At 40.3% G+C, this 19,870-nt stretch overlaps 1 protein-coding gene across 1 annotated transcript in view; it reads right to left on the bottom strand.

Moving 5' to 3' along the window:
• The window catches only part of TTC39B (tetratricopeptide repeat domain 39B), a 132,924-nt gene that overhangs the window by 87,449 nt on the left and 25,605 nt on the right, over positions 1 to 19,870 (bottom strand). Inside the window, exon 2 of the mRNA XM_059411609.1 lies at positions 2,200 to 2,234. Coding sequence (XP_059267592.1) covers positions 2,200 to 2,234 — 35 coding nt within the window. The remainder of the gene's footprint in view (positions 1 to 2,199; positions 2,235 to 19,870) is intronic.

The raw sequence follows: 19,870 nt of genomic DNA, 5'->3' as shown, positions 1-19,870 counted from the left end.
TTGGTGGTTGCCCTAGAATTTGTAATACCCATTTATGACTAATTCAAGTCTGTTTCCAAATACTCTCTGTTCTACCTTCACAATAATTTTATAAATCTAAAACTATTCCAAAATAAAGAGCTTATTTTTTAGTCCTAATCACAATTAACTTTTTCTTTTTAAATCATATAAACAAACTTTTATTCAACAATATAAACATTAAAGCTTTTGGAAAACATAAAAGTGTGTAACTAACATAAAGAAAAATAGAAATTAGGGAAAATATTTAAAGCAAATATAACAAAAGGTTGGGGTGCCTGGGTGGCTCAGTCGGTTAAGCAGCTGCCTCTGGCTCAGGTCATGATCCCAGGTTCCTGGGATTGAGCCCCACATCCGGCTCCCTGTTCAACGGGGAGGCTGCTTCTCCCTCTCCCTCTGCCTGCCTCTCTGCCTACTTGTACTCTCTATCTCTGTGTCAAATAAGTTAAAAAAAAAACCTTTAAATAAATATATATATATTAAACAAAAGATTAAACTGTATATCTGTTTTAATGTTCATAAGTATGTAAGACAGAGAAAAAATTAAACATGTAAAAGAAGACTAGACCTTATATAAAAGGAAATACAATGTGGTAAACCATGGTAATAAAGAAAAATTTTTAAAACATAAGCAATTAGTTATTATTTGAGTAGCAAAACCATTTCAAATAGCACCCAGTGGTGATGTTACTTTTTTTTTTTTAAGATTTGTTCATTTATTTGAAAGAGAAAGCAAAGGTGATCAGGGGGAGGGGCAGAGGGTAAGGGAGAGAGAGAATCTCAAGCAGGCTCCTTGCTGAGCATGGAACCCAATGCAGCGCTCAACCTCGCGACCCTGAGATCACGACCTGAGCCAAAATTGAGTCAGACGCTCAATCACTGAGCCACCCACGCACCCTGTGATGCTACATTTTAAACCACTTCACTTACACAGTATTGGTAACCACATAAACTGATAATAAAACTCTTTGGAAAGTATTACGGAATAAACTGTGTCCCTCAAATTCTCGTGCTGAAGTCCTAACCTCCACTGTAATGGTGTTTGGAGACGAAACCTTCGGAAGATAATTAGGTTTAAATCAGGTCCTGAGAGTAGGACTCCCATCATGGGATTGGTGCCTTTGTAGGAAGAGGACTCTGTCTGTCTGTCTGTCATGTAAAGACCCAAGAGAAGTCAGCCATATGCAAGCCAGGAAGAGTGCTCTCACCAGAACCTAACCATACTGGCACCCTGATCTCAGACTTCTAGTCTCTGGATCTATGAGAAAGTTGATTTCTATTATTTAAGCTACCTAGTCTATGGTACTTTGTTACAGTGGCCCAAGCTGACTGATTTGGAAAGGCAATTTGAAATATATTTGGGGCACCTGGATGGCACAGTTGGTTAAGCCACTGACATGGTTTCACTGACATGATCTCAGGGTCCTAGAATTGAGTCCCCCTATAGGGCTTTGTACTTAGCGTGGGGTCTGCTTTGGGTTCTCTCTCCTTCTGCCCCTCCCGCTCATGCTGTCTCTCTCTAAAATAAATAAATAAAAATTTTAAACATATTGCATATAATAATAGAGCAATAAAAATCTCTATCCTTTATAATCCAATAATCCTACATCTGTGAAGTTAATCTTTGGAGATAATTAAAAACATGACAAAGCTATATACATGAAAATACTCATTACTTAGTTTTAAGTTTTTAAAACAGTTAACAACCTAAATGTCTAGCAAAGGAGAAATGAATAATTGTGGTGTTCCACTTGATCTAATAGGATATCATATAAAATCAGTACAAAAATGACACAGACTTACAGGAAATGCTTGTAATAAAATTGTGTGCACACCAAAAGCGAAATCCTCAATATGAGGTCACACATGTAAACATATGTGAACAAGATGTCATAGGGTTGGGTATAAACAAATAAAGTTAAATTTGTTGGAAAACATTTCTTCTTTTGTTTTAGTCGAATTAAGGTTATAAGAAATAATACTCAAAAATAGATTTGCTAGTAACTCTAAATAGATTGTTTCTTAAGCATTATCACATCATAATTTTTGAATTACAGAGCAGTGATCTCTTTCTGGGAGTAGTCACAACTCTCAAAAAATAATAAAGAAATATTTACACATTTTACATAAGAGGGCCATCAATTTTTCTTTACTATATATTTTTATCATGTTACTACTCACATAGAAATGGTTTCCATTGCATCTTCAAAGATGTCCTAGAGGGGAACAAAAATACAGTGAGTTTCCCAGGAATTAAGAACTCCAAATACAGAGAAAATGAGTATGTACTGAACCGCAGGGGTGAGAGTTAGGGGACAGTGTGGGTGGGATGCAGTAAATTCACTCAACTTTCACTAACGGCCTGTCTTCCTAAGAAATTGAGCAAATGAATTTTAGTGAGGTTTAATTTTTTTTTTTTTTTAATAATTAAGACTGAGAAAACTAGCAATCACACTGGGCTTCTTTGAAGAATGTGAATTCTTTAATGGAATTATTTTTCACTCCTCAATTTCACTCAACCATATACAGAATAAAACAACACCTGGATTTACACAATTTAGTCTTCTCTTGCTCCATGGCCAAGTTAGCATCCTCTGGGCCTTCATTTCACATCCAGCTCCACCAACCTCCTGGCTAGTCTTCCTGCCACCAATGTTACCCAGGTTAATCGTACCAGAGAAGACAGCCCTTTCCCTCGTGCCACTGGCCTGCCTGTTCAAAAGCTACAACAGGATAAAACCCAAGTGCATACTAATATGCACTTATAAAGCCACACACACACCTCACACTGATACACACCAACACACACTCAAACTCACAGTCATGAACACATGTGCACACAAATTCACATCCACTCACAAGCTTACACGCACATAGAGCTCCCTCATGGCTGTGAAAATCCAATGCACGCTCCTCGTTCAGATATTTGGGAACTCCCACAACTTAGTCCGCTCTTCAAAGCATCTTACTCCCTATGTCTGTGCCACCACCACCATACCCAAGCACAGGACCTCACTGGTCTCCCCACTCCTATGACTGACACCCTCTATCCAAGTCTTCACACATCAGCTGTATTCTTTCCCCTCTTTTCATAAGCTCATGTCATGTCACTGTCCTAGACCTCATTACGAGCTTTCCATTGCACTTAACAAAAAACCCGAACTCCTTCCCATGATCTACAGAGCCCCAGATGGCTTACCACCCTCTGACCACCTTTCCAGTGACCTACACTCTGGCCCCATTTCATGTGCAGGTCTGTCTTTCTCTTCCTTGAACAAGCCAAACTCATCTCACACCTCTCTTCACCATGCTCTCCTTCCTAGAATGCTCTTCGCCCAACTCTTCCTGTGGCTGACTCAATTCTCACCCTTACATACCCAGCTCACAAGGAGAATGTCTCTAATAACCTCAATTAAAATTACTGAGAATAGCAGCTTATAGTTTCTCATCATCTGATTTATTTCATTCATAAAATTTATCAAAATCTGTAATCATCTTGGTTACTTCCTTGGTTACAGTCTATCTCCACCAGAGCAGGTTCTTACTTCCTATGACTACAGAAAAATCACCAGGGCTGGGCACAGTAGTTGCTCAATAAATTCAAGTGACCTAATGAATGAGTAAACTGAGCTCAGCCCATCAAGGCACTGATTACATCACCTCACTTATAGCTATGATGCAGAAATGAGGAAAGAGAGTTATAGAACTTTTCCCTTATGTGACAATGGGTACTAAACAATGTTTAGACTACATCAAGCTCTACATTTAGACAAGAAATGGAAAAAAATGTATAAACACTAAGAACAAACAACACTGTAAGTAGTGGTAGAAATTCAGACTTTGGGATCCCTGACCCACTCATCTATTACATTGCCAGTTAGGTGGAGTCAAGGGCAACCCAATCTTAATCACACTCTTCCTGCAGCAAGCAGAAGTTTAAAAACCAACTAGAAGAGAAATGAGCTAGTCCTAAACAAAAGAACCTAAGCCAAGAGCGAAAAGATGCTTCTCTGGACTCTATTAAAAATGACCAATTAGTGGGGAGCACCTGGGTGGCTCAGTGGATTAAGTGTCGGCCTTTGGCTCAGGTCATAATCTCAGGGTGGTGAGATCAAGCCCTGCGTTGGACTCTGCTCAGATTCTCTCTCCCTCTCTCTCTGTACCATTCCCCCCAACCCCGCACACATTCACTTTCTCTTTATCTCTAAACAAACAAATAAATAAATAAATCTTTTTTAAAAATCCTAATTATAAATAGACTCCTTTCTCCAAATCAAAGTTTGGTATCACAGATTCTGTCACTTTGAATTCTAGCACAATGTCTTACATGCTGGCACACAAGTTATCTATCATGCAAGAGGCTACAGAGAAGGAGATAAATCTGCTTTCCAGGAACCCCAATCTATTGTGATAACATCAGACATCAACTCACAGTCCCTCTGGCACCACCGTTACCCCAACCTGGGCTGACCTTTCCCAATTAAGGGGGAATGTAAAGGTCACACTCCTGGAAGGCTACTGGGCATCCTTCCCCTCCTTATAAACCTCTACCCAAACAGGGCACACTGAAAACACGGAAATACTTATGGAGTGACCTGCAAAAGGTATAATTCGGAAAGTCATCTCCTAATCTCAAAGGAGCTAAGGCAGGGCACCTGGGAGGCTCAGTGGTTAAGCATCTGCCTTCAGCTCAGGTCATGATCTTCGGGTCTTGGGATCAAGCGCTGTGTCAGGCTTCCTGCCCAGCAGGCAACCTGCTTCTCCCTCTCCCTGCTCATGCTCTCTTCCTATCTCTCTCTCTCAAATAAATAAATACATAAAATCTTTTTAAAATACAAAATAAAAAGTAATAAAAGGAGACAAGGCTTTATTCTTATGCAAGAACTACTCCCTCGGAAAAATAAAAACTGAAGTATATCAAATAAGAAGTCATCTTCATTATAATAACATCTCTACTTTTGTCATCTGCAGAGTTCCCTAAATAAAGCGTACTATACAACATGATGACCATAGTTTACAATACTGCCTTGTAGATGGGGAAGTTGCTATGAGAGTAGATCTTGAAAGCTCTCACCACACACTTGCAAGGGGACGGACAGTGTAACTAACCTTATTACAGGGCTCATATCACAATAAGTACATGTATCAAATCATTAGGTACCCTTTAAACTGACACAATACTAAGTGTTAATTACATCTCAAGATAGAAGTTGGAGAAATTTTTTTTTTAAAAGAATGTGAGAAATCTATTCTTTCCATTTAGATGAATAATGAAAATTGAATAGAATACCTCCATGAGGAATGGAAAAAGTCAGGATGCCTGGGTGGCTCAGTCAGTTAAGCATCTGCCTTCAGTTCAGGTCATGATCTCAGGATCCTGGAATCAGTTCCACTTTGAGCTCCCTGCTCGGCAGGGAGTCTGCTTCTTCTTCTCCCTCTGCTAACTACCCCCTGCTTGTGCACTCACTCGCTTTCTCTCTCCCTCTCTCTGTGTATTTGTGTGTGTGTGTCTCATATACATAAATAAAATCTGAAAAAAAAAAAAGAAATGGAGAAAATCCACCAGATTTCTAGGGTATTATTCTAATAAACTAGAGATGAGAAAGAAAGAGAGAAAAAGAACTTCGTCTATGATAGACAGACAAAAGGTGAAATTTTTTTTATTTAAAAAGAGGAAAGGTAGGGCGCCTAAGTGGCCCAGTTGGTTGAGCATCTATCTCTTGGTTTGGGCTTGGGTCATGATCTCAAGGTCATGAGATCAAGCCTAACCCCAGGTTCCCATTCATCTAGGAGTCTGCTTAAGATTATTCCCCCCCATCCCTCATGGGGCACCTGGGTGGCTCAGTGGGTTAAAGCCTCTACCTTCAGGTCATGATCCCAGGGTCCTGAGATCGAGCCCCCACATAGGGCTCTCTGCTCAGCAGGGAGCCTGCTTCCCCTCCTCTCTTTCTGCCTGCCTCTCTGCCTACTTGTGATCTCTGTCTGTCAAATAAATAAATAAAATCTTTAAAAAAAAAAAAAAAGACTCTCCCCTCCTCACTCCTGCGCCCCCTACCCTCTGCTCACATGTGCTCTCCCTCTCTCTCTCTCTAAAATAAATAAATGAAATCTTTATATTTAAAAGAAGAAAGGTAAAGAGCAGTACTAAGATTGAACAAGTGCCTATAAGGTGCCAAGCATTTCACAAAAGTTATCTCGCTTGCTCCTCCCAATTCACAGCAAGTAAATCCGGGTAAATCATAGGTAATTACCTGATCAATATTACAGGGAAGGAACTTGGATTCAATCTCAGATCTTTAACTGCCAGGTATTTTTTAATGTCCAAATTATCCACAACTTGCAACTTAGGCAGTTGCGCAAGAGAGGTAAGAGGATGGGAGGGGAAGGGACAGCATATCTTCTCAAAGTCATACAGCAGCATTGTTGACTAATTCCTCCCAGGGACTGTCTCATTCTCTAGGAGAATATCCTTGTGCTTGACTTGACTATTTACTATCCGATTAGAATGCAGGCACTGTGAGGTTACATATTAACTTCTAGATTTCTCAATAGCAGGAAAACCTTATAGACTATAGTTTTATTACCCTGCAGGACCTTACCTGGGTTTACATATGACCTGTAGCAATCTTAATCTACCATTGTTTTTTAAGCCTATAAATACCCAGTTCCTCAGATACTCTTTGAATCAGTTTGCCATCTCATTGGTTCTCCCCACTGATGGGTCAAATAAAACTTTGACATGTTCATTTCATATCTTTGTGGGACTTATATTTGTAATTTCTGGAAATTATACATGAACAGTGACAACACCCTCTTTCCCTAGGTACGTGCAAATATGGTTTCCCAGATCTGTGGGAAAACGGATGTGGATTCTGCTGGGGGAAGACACACCAGCAGTCACAGACCTCTGCTCAGACTTCCCGTAACACATACCCAGGAGTCAATGGGTTCCTTTTCCTTCTGTTTCTCTGCATTTTGACACCCAGCTCGAATTCTACCCCTCTTCTGCTGCTGCCTTGGGAGCTCTCTTCCTTTGTGGATTCCCATCAAGCCTTTCAGGCCCGGCATTAGATCCAATAGTCAACAGCCTCCCACCCAGCACAATCCACATATATTCTCCACAGAGCATACCTAGATTTCTCTACCTATGGTCTCTTTGTTTCTCCACTCACCACTAACTTCCCCGTGCTTCTCCACTGCTGATGTCTATTTCCCCAGTGATCACAAGCTATTTCCCTTAAACTTTCCAGGCCTGGGTAGGCTCACCAGGTGGACTCCAGTGGAAACACATATAATCACGGAAGCATCCAGAGTTCTTCTGGTTGAAAGACAGTAAGAGAGGAGAGATCATGCTGCTGATAAATATGACATGCTCATAGGAAAGCCGCTGTGTTTGGTTTCCTCCTGGAAGGCTGCTACATGTGCCTTCCCCAGGCCCATGCTGGGCCAACCCTGAGGAGTGGCTACCCTTGAGCACAGTATAACAAATGCTTATTTGACCCACATCTGGCTCCTAATGGTGCATTGCCTCAAAATGGCACCTGACTTTTTCCAGAGCCTATCTTGTCTTCCTGGCTGGAGTCAAGGGCCATCGTACTCCTTTTGAATCCACTTTATAACCCAGAATACCACTTTGCACTTCATAGACTCAGCAAATAATCGTTGCTGACTGGCTGGCTGAGCGCCCTTGTCTTAAGAGGAAAGGTCCTTACCTTGAGAGGTTTTATTTTACAATTTAGCAAATGGGCTAACCCTGTATGTGAAAGATCCCCTGGAGGACCTTCTGGATGCAAGGCAGGCACTCCAGAGCCCACTCCTGCAGGGTAGGGAGCCTGAAACCTCTCCCTGTCCCCAGATAGATGGGAAGAGACACAGAACTGAGGAAGGGGATGGGGGTGCTGCATCAACTACTAAGGCTTTTTAAGCAATTTCATCTTAATTTATTACATTCATCATATTCTGAGTGGCAAAATGCATGCAAGTGCATTAAGTGACAGCAGGTTTTTAACAAATGTCTATTTAAGAATCTTAAATAATGAAAATACCCGTGATGAAAAGGCTTACGTTCTGTTAATCCCTAGTGGGGCATTGCAAAGAGTAAAGATGACAAATACGCTATTACCAGTAGTAATTTAAATACTCTGTATTGAGGCACCTGGGTGGCTCAGTCGGTTAAGGGTCCGACTCTTGATTGCAGCTCAGGTCATCATCTCAGGGTCGTGAGATCAAGCCCGACCTTGGCTCTGCACTGAGTGTGCTTGGGATTCTCTCCCTCTCCCTCTGCCACTCCCCTACCCCCAACACATGCACAAGCACACTCTCTCATAAATGAATTAATGAAGGAATGAATGAATAAATAATAAATAAATAAATACTCTCTATGCAAACTTCCGAAGAGACCCAATGGATTTACAACTTTTCAAGTCTTTCCTTCTAAATTTTATTTCATTTTGCAGTATGAGAAGGACTATGTGCCAAATGTTACTCCAAAAAAAAGTAGAAAGAAAGATGATGAAAATTAAAACTAGGTACCACAAATCCAAAAGGCTGAATCACTTCTCTGGGCCTCTTCTCTTCTTTTCTCCCTTACCTCCTCCTCCTCTTCTTCCTCCTCCTCTACCTCTGCCTCCATTTTTCCCTCTCTCATATGGATGACTTCCTGGGTCTGTTGGCTGATGCTACCGTGTTCTAATTGAACTGTTGTTCTTTAGGATGACAAGGTTTGATGGGGTTCTGTAGACACCTTCCTCTCAGTAAGAGACCCCCATCCCCACCCCACAAGCATCAGACCCTCTTCACTGGAGCTTTCACCCAACATTCCATTCTACTGACCAATGAAGCTGTGTGTTTGGTACCATGGACTCAAAGAACCCTAGTGCTGCCAAGAACTCTGACAAGTCACAGATTCTACCCCTGGCTCTGGGGCATGTCTGGATCATTCCCAGGACATGACACATAAAGAGGATGTCCAAACCTACCCCAAAACCGGGGCAGATGAATAACCATGGGTGATGGGGTCCTAAGGGCTGCAAATACTCCTCTGCATGGCATTTCCCCCCTGGTGAGCCAAGATGTTCAAAATGGATGTTGAACCACTATATTTCACAACTATATTATATACCTAATATAACACTGTATGTTAACTATAATGGAATTAAAATAAAATACAATTAATTTTTTTAAAAAAATGCTCAAAATGGGAAAACAGACTGATATGTGTTGTTGAAGTTTTTCACAGTGACATACCGGGAGGATTTTTCAAATATTAGATGTAAATCTTTTCACACATAAGAAGAGGCACATTGGGGGCCTCGGTGGCTCAGTGGGTTAAAGCCTCTGCCTTCGGCTCGGGTCATGATCCCGGGGTCCTGGGATAGAGCCCCGCATCAGGCTCTCTGCTCAGCAGGGAGCCTGCTTCCCCCTCTCTCTCTGCCTGCCTCTTTGCCTACTTGTGATCTGTCTGTCAAATAAATAAATAAAATCTTTAAAAAAAAAAAAAAAACAAGAGGCACATTGCTAGTTAAAGGAATCATGTGAGAAATAAACTTGAGTGACATTATTCCCCACTATAATGTCAACAAAGTATTGATTTTTCTAAATCGGGTTACTTCAATTAAAAGACATCTTTATTGGGGCACCTGGGTGGCTCAGTGGGTTAAAGCCTCTGCCTTCAGCTCAGGTCATCATCTCAGGGCCCTGGGATCGAGCCCCGCATCAGGCTCTCTGCTCAGCGAGAAGACTGCTTCCCTTCCTCTCTCTCTGCCTGCCTCTCTGCCTCCTTGTGATCTCTGTCTGTCAAATAAATAAATAAAATATTTAAAAATAATAATAATAATTAATAAATAAATAAATAAATAAAAGACAGCTTTATTGTGTGTCCATGAAGTGACTTTTAGAAGAAAGACTGGGCAAAGAATTTTTTAAAAAATATATGCTCCCTGAGCTCACCTCTCGGGAATAATTTTTCATTCTGCTCACACCTGCCATCCATTTCTCTGTAATCTCTATCAAGCTCAAAAATGAGTCCATGGCTTTCTGGAACATATAAACCCCAACAGCATCCAGAAGGCTACCACCAGCTGTGTCTTACATGCAATGCTACAATTTTTTTTTTTTTTTATTTCATATTGTATGAGGGAACAGCAAAGCCCTGAAACCCACCGAAGCCAAACACAGAGCCCAGCTTCAGCATCTCCATTACTGGGTAGGAAGGATGCAAACACTGCTCACATTCTCATTAGAGGATTAACATCAAAGCAAGTTCTCTGTGAAAGCTTAACTGACCCACAGGGCTCTTAATCAAAGGGAAGGAAATCAATTGGGGCCGATATACTAGACACTCACATTCCGAGTTTCCACCTAGCATTTGCAGTGAACAAAATGTGACCCTCCCAAACCTCCCAAAGTTTAAAAAGATTAGACTACAACATAATTCTCAAATGTAGCAGATTTAAAAAAAAAAAAAAATGACAGTTAATCTTCTGAATCTGCCCAGGAGGTTTGTAAAACCTGATTTTACACAAAGTAAAAAATTGGAGGTTTTCAAATATTATTCAAATCAGAGTTTTTTAGAGACACTTTGCTGGCTCAGTTGGAAAAGCATGCACTCTTGATTTCAGGGTCATGAGTTTGAGCCCCAGGCCAGGTGGAGATTACTTAAATAAATAAATAAACTTCTTTAGAAATAGAGTTTTTTAAAATGTTAATGATACAAACAGTAAGTCAGCTGCCAGAAGAAAAAAATTGAGTCTTAGAAGGTGTGTTTGTTAAGCAGATGCCTTTAGCTCAGGTCATGATCCCAAGATTCTGGAAGCAAGCCCCACATCAGGCTCCTTGCTTAGTGGGAGCCTGTTTCTCTCTCTCTGCCTGCTGCTCCTCCTGCTTGTGCGCTCCCTCCCTCTCTCTGACAACTAAATAAATAAAATATTTTTTTAAAAAAGATTTTATTTTAAACACTTATCACTTGAGATTGAAAATAATTTCACACACTCTCCAAGTACAGCATTAATGTAGTTCTCTAGTTCCTCTCATGCCAGAAAAGTACTCTCATTTTACCCCACAAGTTGTTTTAAGTTTCACATTTACTGAAAATCACAGATCTGATAGTGAAAATTGGGGATACAGAATAACAGTTAAGTAGGAAGGATTACCTTGAACACAAAAATAAACTGAGCACGTAATTACTAAGCAACCATTCCACATTGGTGAGTGACGTTTTATTCAATGATTCACTCAAGCATCACACTGGCTTAGGCCTGGAAGTTCTATTTAGACCTGCCTGTGTCAGAACATCAGCTCTACCCAACTCTGGAAGATTTTCGCCCCCATAATCCTCCACTTCCCCGTCTATAGAATGGGGATTCCAACCACCTCCTCGGATTGCTGCAAGGATGCTAGTGAGATAATGCATGTCAATGGGTCTGACTCAAAACAGAATCCTAGTGCCACAGGATACTAGATGCTCAGCAGTGGACTCACGAGACAAACCTGAGATCCCTCAATGAATTTCCTCAATAACGTTCACACTGAAGATTCTGCATCCTCCTTTGGAAGAGAGACAGAAAACTGGATGTGGAATATTCATAGCAAATAGGTGCTCAAATATATCAACTGCCTTTACTTCTTCCCTCTTAAAATGCCTTCACCTCACATCTTTTAATGCCCAGACCCTTCCTATTGGGTGCATTACCCAGCATGATAAATATAACTTATGGGCAGAGAGCCCAGGACCTCAGCTCACTGGGAAGCAAAGTGACCTTGGCCAACAACGTGACTTTGGCTAATACACCCAACTTCTCAGGGTTCAAGCCTCCTCACGACTAAAGCAAAGAAGATGGCACAGATATCATCCCTCACTCAAAATCCGAAACTCTCTGAATTAAACAGAAATCTCCCCAGAAAGGCAGCTCTTTGTCCATTATAAATGCTAAAACAAAATCCAGAAGGCTGGCATTCAGAGGGACTATATCTAAAAGGCATGCTGGGCCTTTCAAAGTTTGAGCCAAATCAGTGGTACTAACTTGATCCTCAAAAGCTACTTGGTGTGGGGTCACCTGGGTGGCTCAGTCGTTTGAGCATCTGCCTTCAGCTCCGGTCAAGATGCCAGGGTCCTGGGAGGAAGCCCCAAGTCAGGCTCCCTGCTCAGCCAGGGAGCCTGCTTCTCACTCTGCCTGCTGCTCCCCCTGCTTGTGCTCTCTCTCTCTCTCAAATAAGTAAATAAAATCTAAAAAAAAAAAAAAAAGAAGAAGAAGAAGAAGCTACTTAGTGTGTTAAGTATCAAGCACAGCAGCTCACACAATGATTCTCAGCAAATTCGGAGAACTTCTAGTCAAGCAGAGAGAGACCATGAGAATTAAAAAGAAACCGGGCACCTGGGTGGCTCAGTGGGTTAAGCCGCTGCCTTCGGCTCAGGTCATGATCTCAGGGTCCTGGGATCGAGTCCCGCATCGGGCTCTCTGCTCAGCAGGGAGCCTGCTTCCCCCTCTCTCTCTGCCTGCCTCTCTGCCTGCTTGTGATCTCTCTCTGTCAAATAAATAAATAAAATCTTAAAAAAAAAAAAAAAAAAGAATTAAAAAGAAACCACCAGATGTCACTCTCACAAACAACAACTGAACTGCACAGCACTGCTTTAGTTTCTAACACAGAGGAGGGTGGTGGAAAAGAAGAAAAGAAAGAGAGAGAGAGGGAGGGAAGAAGGAAGAGAGGAAGAAAGAAACCATTAACTTTATGAAGGGGGAAAAGAGTGTCCCTTTCTGCGTTTCACTATAAATATGAAGCTGAGTTGCAGCTATGGCTGGGGTTAAGCTCTAAGATGAGCCTTTAAAAGGAAAATTGTGTATGCTCAAAATCAACATTGAACAAATCCTGTAAATTACCATTATAAAATAAAGTATATGTGGCTTTAGATATAATCCCACAAAGGAATGGCTATGTAACAAATGTAACATGTGCATAGTGATGTCTGGTGTGTAATTAAGAGTACATACGCAGGGGCAGCCAGGTGGCTCAGTCGACTGAGCATCAACTCTTGATTTCAGCTCAGGTCATGATCTCAAGGTCCTGAGATCAAGACCCGCCTTGGGCTCTGCACACAGCAGGGAGTCTGCTTGAGATTCTCTCTCTCTCTCTCTCCCTCTTCCTCTGACCCTTCCACCTCCCCAGCACATCCCTCACTAGTATGCACATGCATGCGTGCTCTCTAAAATAAATAAATAAACTCTTTAAAAAAAAAAGAGTACATATGCTAAATGTTTTTTACAATTGTGTATTACTCAATTTAACATAAATAACTACATTATTTTGCTCACCAGCACATAGTCCTCAGCTACCATTTTTATGGTGGTAATAGGAATCTTGCCAACCACTTAACATGTCAAGCACTCCAGTCCTCTGGTGCCAACCCCACTTAATCTATTGTAAACAGACAAAATCAAGGACATGCCATTTCTGCAAGGGAATAATTTTACACAAAATAAGTAAACAGCAACAAACAGAACCAACAGGCTGAGTTTTAACATTTTAAACTATTGAATTTTTTTTAAGATTTTATTTATTTATTTATTTGAGAGAGAATGAGTAAAAGAGAGCATGAGAAAGGAGAAGGTCAGAGGAAGAAGCAGACTCCCCAAGGAGCTGGGAGCCTGATGCGGGACTCAATCCTAGAAGTCTGGGATCATGACCCAAGCCGAAGGTAGCTGCTCAACCAACTGAGCCACCCAGGCGCCCCTAAACTATTGAATTTTGAAGCCATCACTAGTGGAAGTATTTTAAAATTAAAAGAAACACAGCTGGGATGCCTGGGTGGCTCAGTCGGTTAAGTGTCTGCCTGAGATCAAGTCCCACATCGGACTCCGTGCTCAGCGGGGAGTCTGCTTCTCCCTCTCTCTCTGCCCTACCCCAAACCCCACTTGTGCTCTCTCTGTATCTCTCTCTGACAAATAAATAAAATATTTAAAAGGAAAGAAACACAGCTTATAGTCTCTTTCTATCAATAAATAATTATAAAGTCCATTTAACAACATCCAGACACTATACTGGACTCTTGGATGCTTATTTCTGATTCACAGACAATCATAAAAAGTGAGCTTTTCACCTCTACTATTACTACTACTACTATGTTCTCATAATAATAGTAACACATAACACAACTGAGCGCCAATCCTTAACATCTATTAACTCATTTAATCTTATAATGACCTTATGATAAGACCATTATTATGTCTAAATTAGAAACTGAGACTCAGATTTAATTTATATATCCAATAGCCCACAGCTGAGCCTCAGTTTCTCCATCTGTGCAACTGTTTTAATACCACTTAATTTATAGCACTGTTGTGAGGTTTAACCAAGATAATGTATTTAATGCACCTAACAACGTAATTAGCAGATACTAATGAACAATTTTTTCTGTTATCATTAAAGTGTTCCTGCAGGGGTGCCTGGGTGGCTCAGTCATTAAGTGGCTGCCCTCAGCTCAGCTCATGATCCCAGGGTCCTGGGATCAAGCCCCACCTCTGGTTCCCTGAATATATAAGCAGGGAGTGTGTTTCTCCCTCTCCCTCTGCCTGCTGTTCCCCTGTTTATGCTCACTCGCTCTCTCTCTCTCTCTCTGTCAAATAAATAGATAAAATCTTTTAATAAATAAATGAATAAATAATAAGGTGTTCCTACAGCTGAAAGTCCAGTGCAGCCTAAGGATGAGCACAATGAAACCTCTTGCATCATCTTGCTGGACCCTCAAATTTTCCAGCCATTACAGAAAAATGGCAAAGTTAGCATTCCCTTTCACAGCTCTGCTATTAAGTAAATGCCTTGAAATAGACCACAGATTCTTGTATTTAATATGAGTGCTCAGAAGAGGCAGTTCCTGAAGAATACAGCTTCAAAGGAGACCTAAAGGAGAAAACCCAAAATTCAGGAGAGATAAGGAAGGAAGACTTGAACTCAAGTGGGTTCCAATCCCAGTTTCATCACTCACTAGCTCTGTGACCTTGGGTGAGCTACTGTCCTTTTCTGTGCCTCAGTTTCCCATCTCGTGGATTGTCCATGAATTAAATGACACAGTAAAAAGCATGTAGAACAAATCCTGAGTACAAAACACTAGTTATTACCCTATCGTTGTTGGAACTTGTATCTCCTAAAGGCACTGGTGAGTGGTACTCTGTGCTACAGCTTGGACATTTGGGGAGTGGGTAGGGCACAACACTTGGCACTAAGAATCCTGGTTCTACCTCCCTTTGGTTGATATGCCCTGGTGTCCCCAAACAGATCAGTCCACCACAGCAAACCCAGCCTACTGCCTATTTTAGTAAATAAAGTTTTATTGGAATATTAACACACTCAATCATTTACATATTGTCTGTGGCTGCTTTCTACAGTTTAGTGGTTGCAAGTGAGACCACATGTTCTACAAAGCTGAAAATACTATCTGGCCTTTTACCAAAAAGTTTGCTTATACTTACACAAATGGATAAAACATCAAATTTCTTTCCCTATCCCATTCTATGTTTTGAGGCTAGCGTAAGAAATAGATGTGGAAAAAAATCTATTAACTATAGGTTATTTACCAAAAGCTCACAGCCTTCAAGCTTTAAATTCAAGAGAGTAATAAGCCTAAGAACATGGGCTATAGAGTTCCCACCATCATCTCCATCATTTATTGACTATGTGTGGTCTTGCAGAAGTTACTTAGAGTCTCTAAGATTCATATTCATCATTGTAAAATGGGAACAGCAACAATACCAAGCTTGTGGGGTTAAAGAATTACACAAGATTTATGTAAGGTTTAGCTTGGTATGTGGTCTAGAAGTACTCAGTAATGTCAACTCTCATTAAATTATTACTTTTGTTGTTAATATTGCAGAGAAAAGTTATGTGTCCAAATACTAAACCACTCAGAAAGTACTTTGCCTCCGAGGGTATCTACCCTCATGAAAATTATAGGTATTAGCAAAGCAGAAACGTGGAAATTTGTGCTTTGGAGGCATTCTAAGGGAGAAAAGGCTAAGACTCCAACTTACTCATTTCTCTCAAGACTAAATTCTTCTTCAGGAGTGCCTGGGTAGCTCAGTCAGTTTAGCATCTGTCTTTAGCTCAAGTCATGATCCTAACATCCTAGGATCAAATCCTGAATCGGATCCCCTGCTCAGAGGTGAGCCTGCTTCTCCCTCTGCCTGCTGCTCCCCTCTGCTTACGCTCTCTCACTCCCTCTCTCTGACAGATAAATAAAATCTTAAAAAAAAAAAAAAAAGGAAAAGAAAGAAAGAAAGAAAATTTCAGCAACAAGCGAAATGCCTTACCTACACATTTGTATAATGTAGAGAAATAAACTTTACATTTTAAGACATTAACTGTATCAATCCCATCATAACTGAAATGCTGACGTGCTGGTTTCTAACAAGAAGCAAATAAAGGGAACTGGGATGTTCAGTCCCTTAATGGCCTACCTTCAGCTCAGGTCATGATCCCAATGTCCTGGGATTGAGTCCAGCATCAGGCTCCCTGCTTGGCAGGAAATCTACTTCTCCCTCTCCCTCTACCCCTTTTCTCCTGTTCATGCTCTCTCTCCCACATGCTCTTGCTCTCAAATAAATAAAATCTTTAAAAAAAAAAAAAAAAGAAGCAATTAAATACGGAAACTTAAACTAGCATGAGAGGCTGCCAGAAGGAATTAGTAGAGCAGATCATATAATTAGTATCTTGAGTATGTTATACATCAAAAAAGAAATTAAGAATTTAAAATTCTAAACATGTAAAAGACAAAAACTAAAAATCTGGTAAAACTAAGACATTAAAAAAGAATTTGAAATAACTGCAAAGGGGGTACCACATAGCAGATGTATTTGAGGCTGATGCAAACCTTCAAGATTTCCATTACAGTGGTGGTTAAATGGGTATACACAATTATGAAATTTAACTTGTATACTTCATATGGATGCATTTTAATGCATGCAAATTATACCTCCATAAAGTTGGTTTTTAAAAGAATTTGGAAAAAAGCTAATATAAAAAATGTCCACATAAAGTGTTAAAAATTTGGATATTGGGATGCCCTGGGTGGCTCAGTGGGTTAAGCCTCTGCCTTTGGCTCAGGTCGTGGTCCTGGGATCCTGGGATCGAGCCCCACGGGCATCAGGCTCTTTGCTTGGTGGGGAGCCTGCTTCCCTTCCTCTCTCTCTGCCTGCCTCTCTGCCTGCTTGAGATCTCTGTCTGTCAAATAAATAAGTAAATAGATAAATAAATAAATAAATCTTTAAAAAAAAATTTGGATACTGATATCATAAGAAGGGTATTATAATATTGGTGTCAGTTCTGTAGCTCTCCTTACATGCCAGGTACTGTTCTAAATACTTTTACATGTATTAACTCATTTGTTCTTCTTTTTTTCCTAAGATTGATTGATTGATTGATTGATTTGACAGAGATTACAAGTAGGCAGAGAGGCAGGCAGAGATAGAGGAGGAAGCAGGCTCCCTGCCAAGCAGAGAGCCCGATGCGGCCCGATCTCAGGACCCTGGAATCATGACCTGAGTCAAAAGCAGAGGCTCTAACCCACTGAGCCACCCAGCCGCCCCTCATTTGTCCTTCTTAACAACCCTCTGAAGTGGCTTAGTATTACCTTCACTTTACAAATATGAAACTGGACACAGAGAGGTTAAATAATTTGCCCAAGTCACAAAGCATCTGTAAGTGACAGATCCAAAGTTCAAATTCAGAATTTGTGATTTTACCCACTGTCATTAAAATCTTTAAAAGTGGGTACCTAGGTGGCTCTGCCTGCCACTCAGGTCATAATCCCAGGGTCCTGGGATCAAGTCCTGCATTGGCTCCCTGCTCAGCAGGAAGTCTGCTTCTACCTCTGCCCCTTCCCCTGCTCATGTGTGCACTCTTTCTCTCTCTCAAAAATAAATAAAATCTTTAAAAAAAAAAAAAAAAAACAACTTTAAAATTGGGGCACCTGGGTGGCTCAGTTAATTAAGCATCTGCCTTTGGCTTAGGTCATTATCCCAGGTTCCAGGGATAGAGCCCCAGGCCAAGCCTACCCCCAACCCCTACCCCCTGGGCTCCCTGCTCAAGGGGAGTCTGCTTCTCCCTCTGCCTCTTCCCCCAACCTCATGCTCTCTTCTCTCACTTACTCCCAATCTCTCTACTTAAAAATGAATAAATCTGGGTGGCTCAGTCTAAGTATCTGCCTTCAGCTCAGGTCATGATCCCAGGGTGTCCCCTCTCTTGCTGTATCTCTCTCTGTCAAATAAATAAATAGAATATTTTAAAAATAAAGTCTTAAAATAAAAATAAAATCTTAAATATATATATATATATATATATATTTTTTTTTTTAATGAATAAATCTTGAAGGAAAAAAGCCTTTAAACCTTCTGACAAACAAATTTTGTAAATTCAACAAACTGTGCCACTTAACAAAATGACCTTCATCACACCCAACCAGAGTTATGGAGATACAAATTCTCCTCACACCATATATCTCACTTCAAACTTAGGTACATGGTTATTTTGTTTTCTGTGTTCCCTCCAGGCCAAAGCCACAAGTTCCATGAGGCATACCCACAGAACCAAACTAGCACAATGCCAACACATGACAGCTACACCCAAACTACTACTTGAAAGAAAAAAAGAGACAAATGAGCGAATCCAGGGATGAACGAATGCATTTTGTTACACTTCAAACATCACTGTAGACAGAAATTTTGTTCATGTGTATGTTTATGTACACACTAGTTACTTAAGTCAATGTAATAGCTATTCCTTTTTTTAAAAAAAGATTTTATTTATTTATTTGAGAGAGAGCAAGCTAGAGAAAGAGAGAGAAGCAGTCTCCCCACAGAGGAGGGAAGCCCAATGAGGGACTCTATCCTAGGACTCTGGGATCATGACCTGAGCCAACAGCAGATGCTTAACCGACTGAGCCACCCAAGTGTCCCTGGGCTATTCTGATTAATAAGATACCAAACTGTTACGGAACACATCAAATCTCTGTCACTATGAGAATATATAAAATATTTAGCTTGTTTATATAGCAAGTATTATATGCTTTCATTTTTAAAATAGTCTCATATAAACCAGATAGCATTGCTCTAAAGAAGTACAATTATCATCCCAGAGCTAATAATTGGTTTATACACAGACCTCTCTAACTCCATAGACTGAGCTCCTATCCATCATGCCAAGAAATCTGATAAGTAATTCTAAAGTTATCTGAAAGGAAAACAGGATTTTGCTGGACAAATTAAAGCTGTGGAATTGGTACAGGAACATACATATATGTTCCTGTGCCACAGATATAGATAGATAGAGAGAGATCAATAGAATATAATAAAGAATACAAACACAAATTTCTTTATATATAGAAATTTATGATTCAGTTACATTTTTCAATTGGAGAAAGAAAAATAAATTATTTAGTAAATGTTACCAAGCTCATTGGTTTTCTATTGGGACAAAAATAAAATCAAACCCATATACAAATTTTTATATAGATTAAGTATACACACATGTATACACACATAAGAGATGAATGTATGGAGAATATTTTTTTATAATCTTGAAATAGGAACAATCTTTCTAAGACAAAACCCACAAAACATAAAGAAAAGAATGAAAAATTTGGTTACATGAAATTTTTAAACTTCCAAGACAAGCATATAACTAGGAGAAAATATTTAAGGCTCCTTTACCAGACAAAAAATTACTATCCATAATAAGTAAAGAAATCTCACAGGGCAATAAGAAAGAGACAACCAAAAAGCTCAATAACGGATGTGAAAATACAGTTCACTGAAGAAGAAATCCAACAGCCAATAAACTTGGAAATGTGCACTTAAAGGGGGGGGGG

This window comes from Mustela nigripes, chromosome 9, assembly GCF_022355385.1.
Source record: "Mustela nigripes isolate SB6536 chromosome 9, MUSNIG.SB6536, whole genome shotgun sequence".
Lineage (NCBI taxonomy): Eukaryota > Metazoa > Chordata > Mammalia > Carnivora > Mustelidae > Mustela > Mustela nigripes.
The sequence above is the reverse complement of the archived record's forward strand: the minus strand, read 5'-3'. Positions and strand labels throughout refer to the sequence as shown.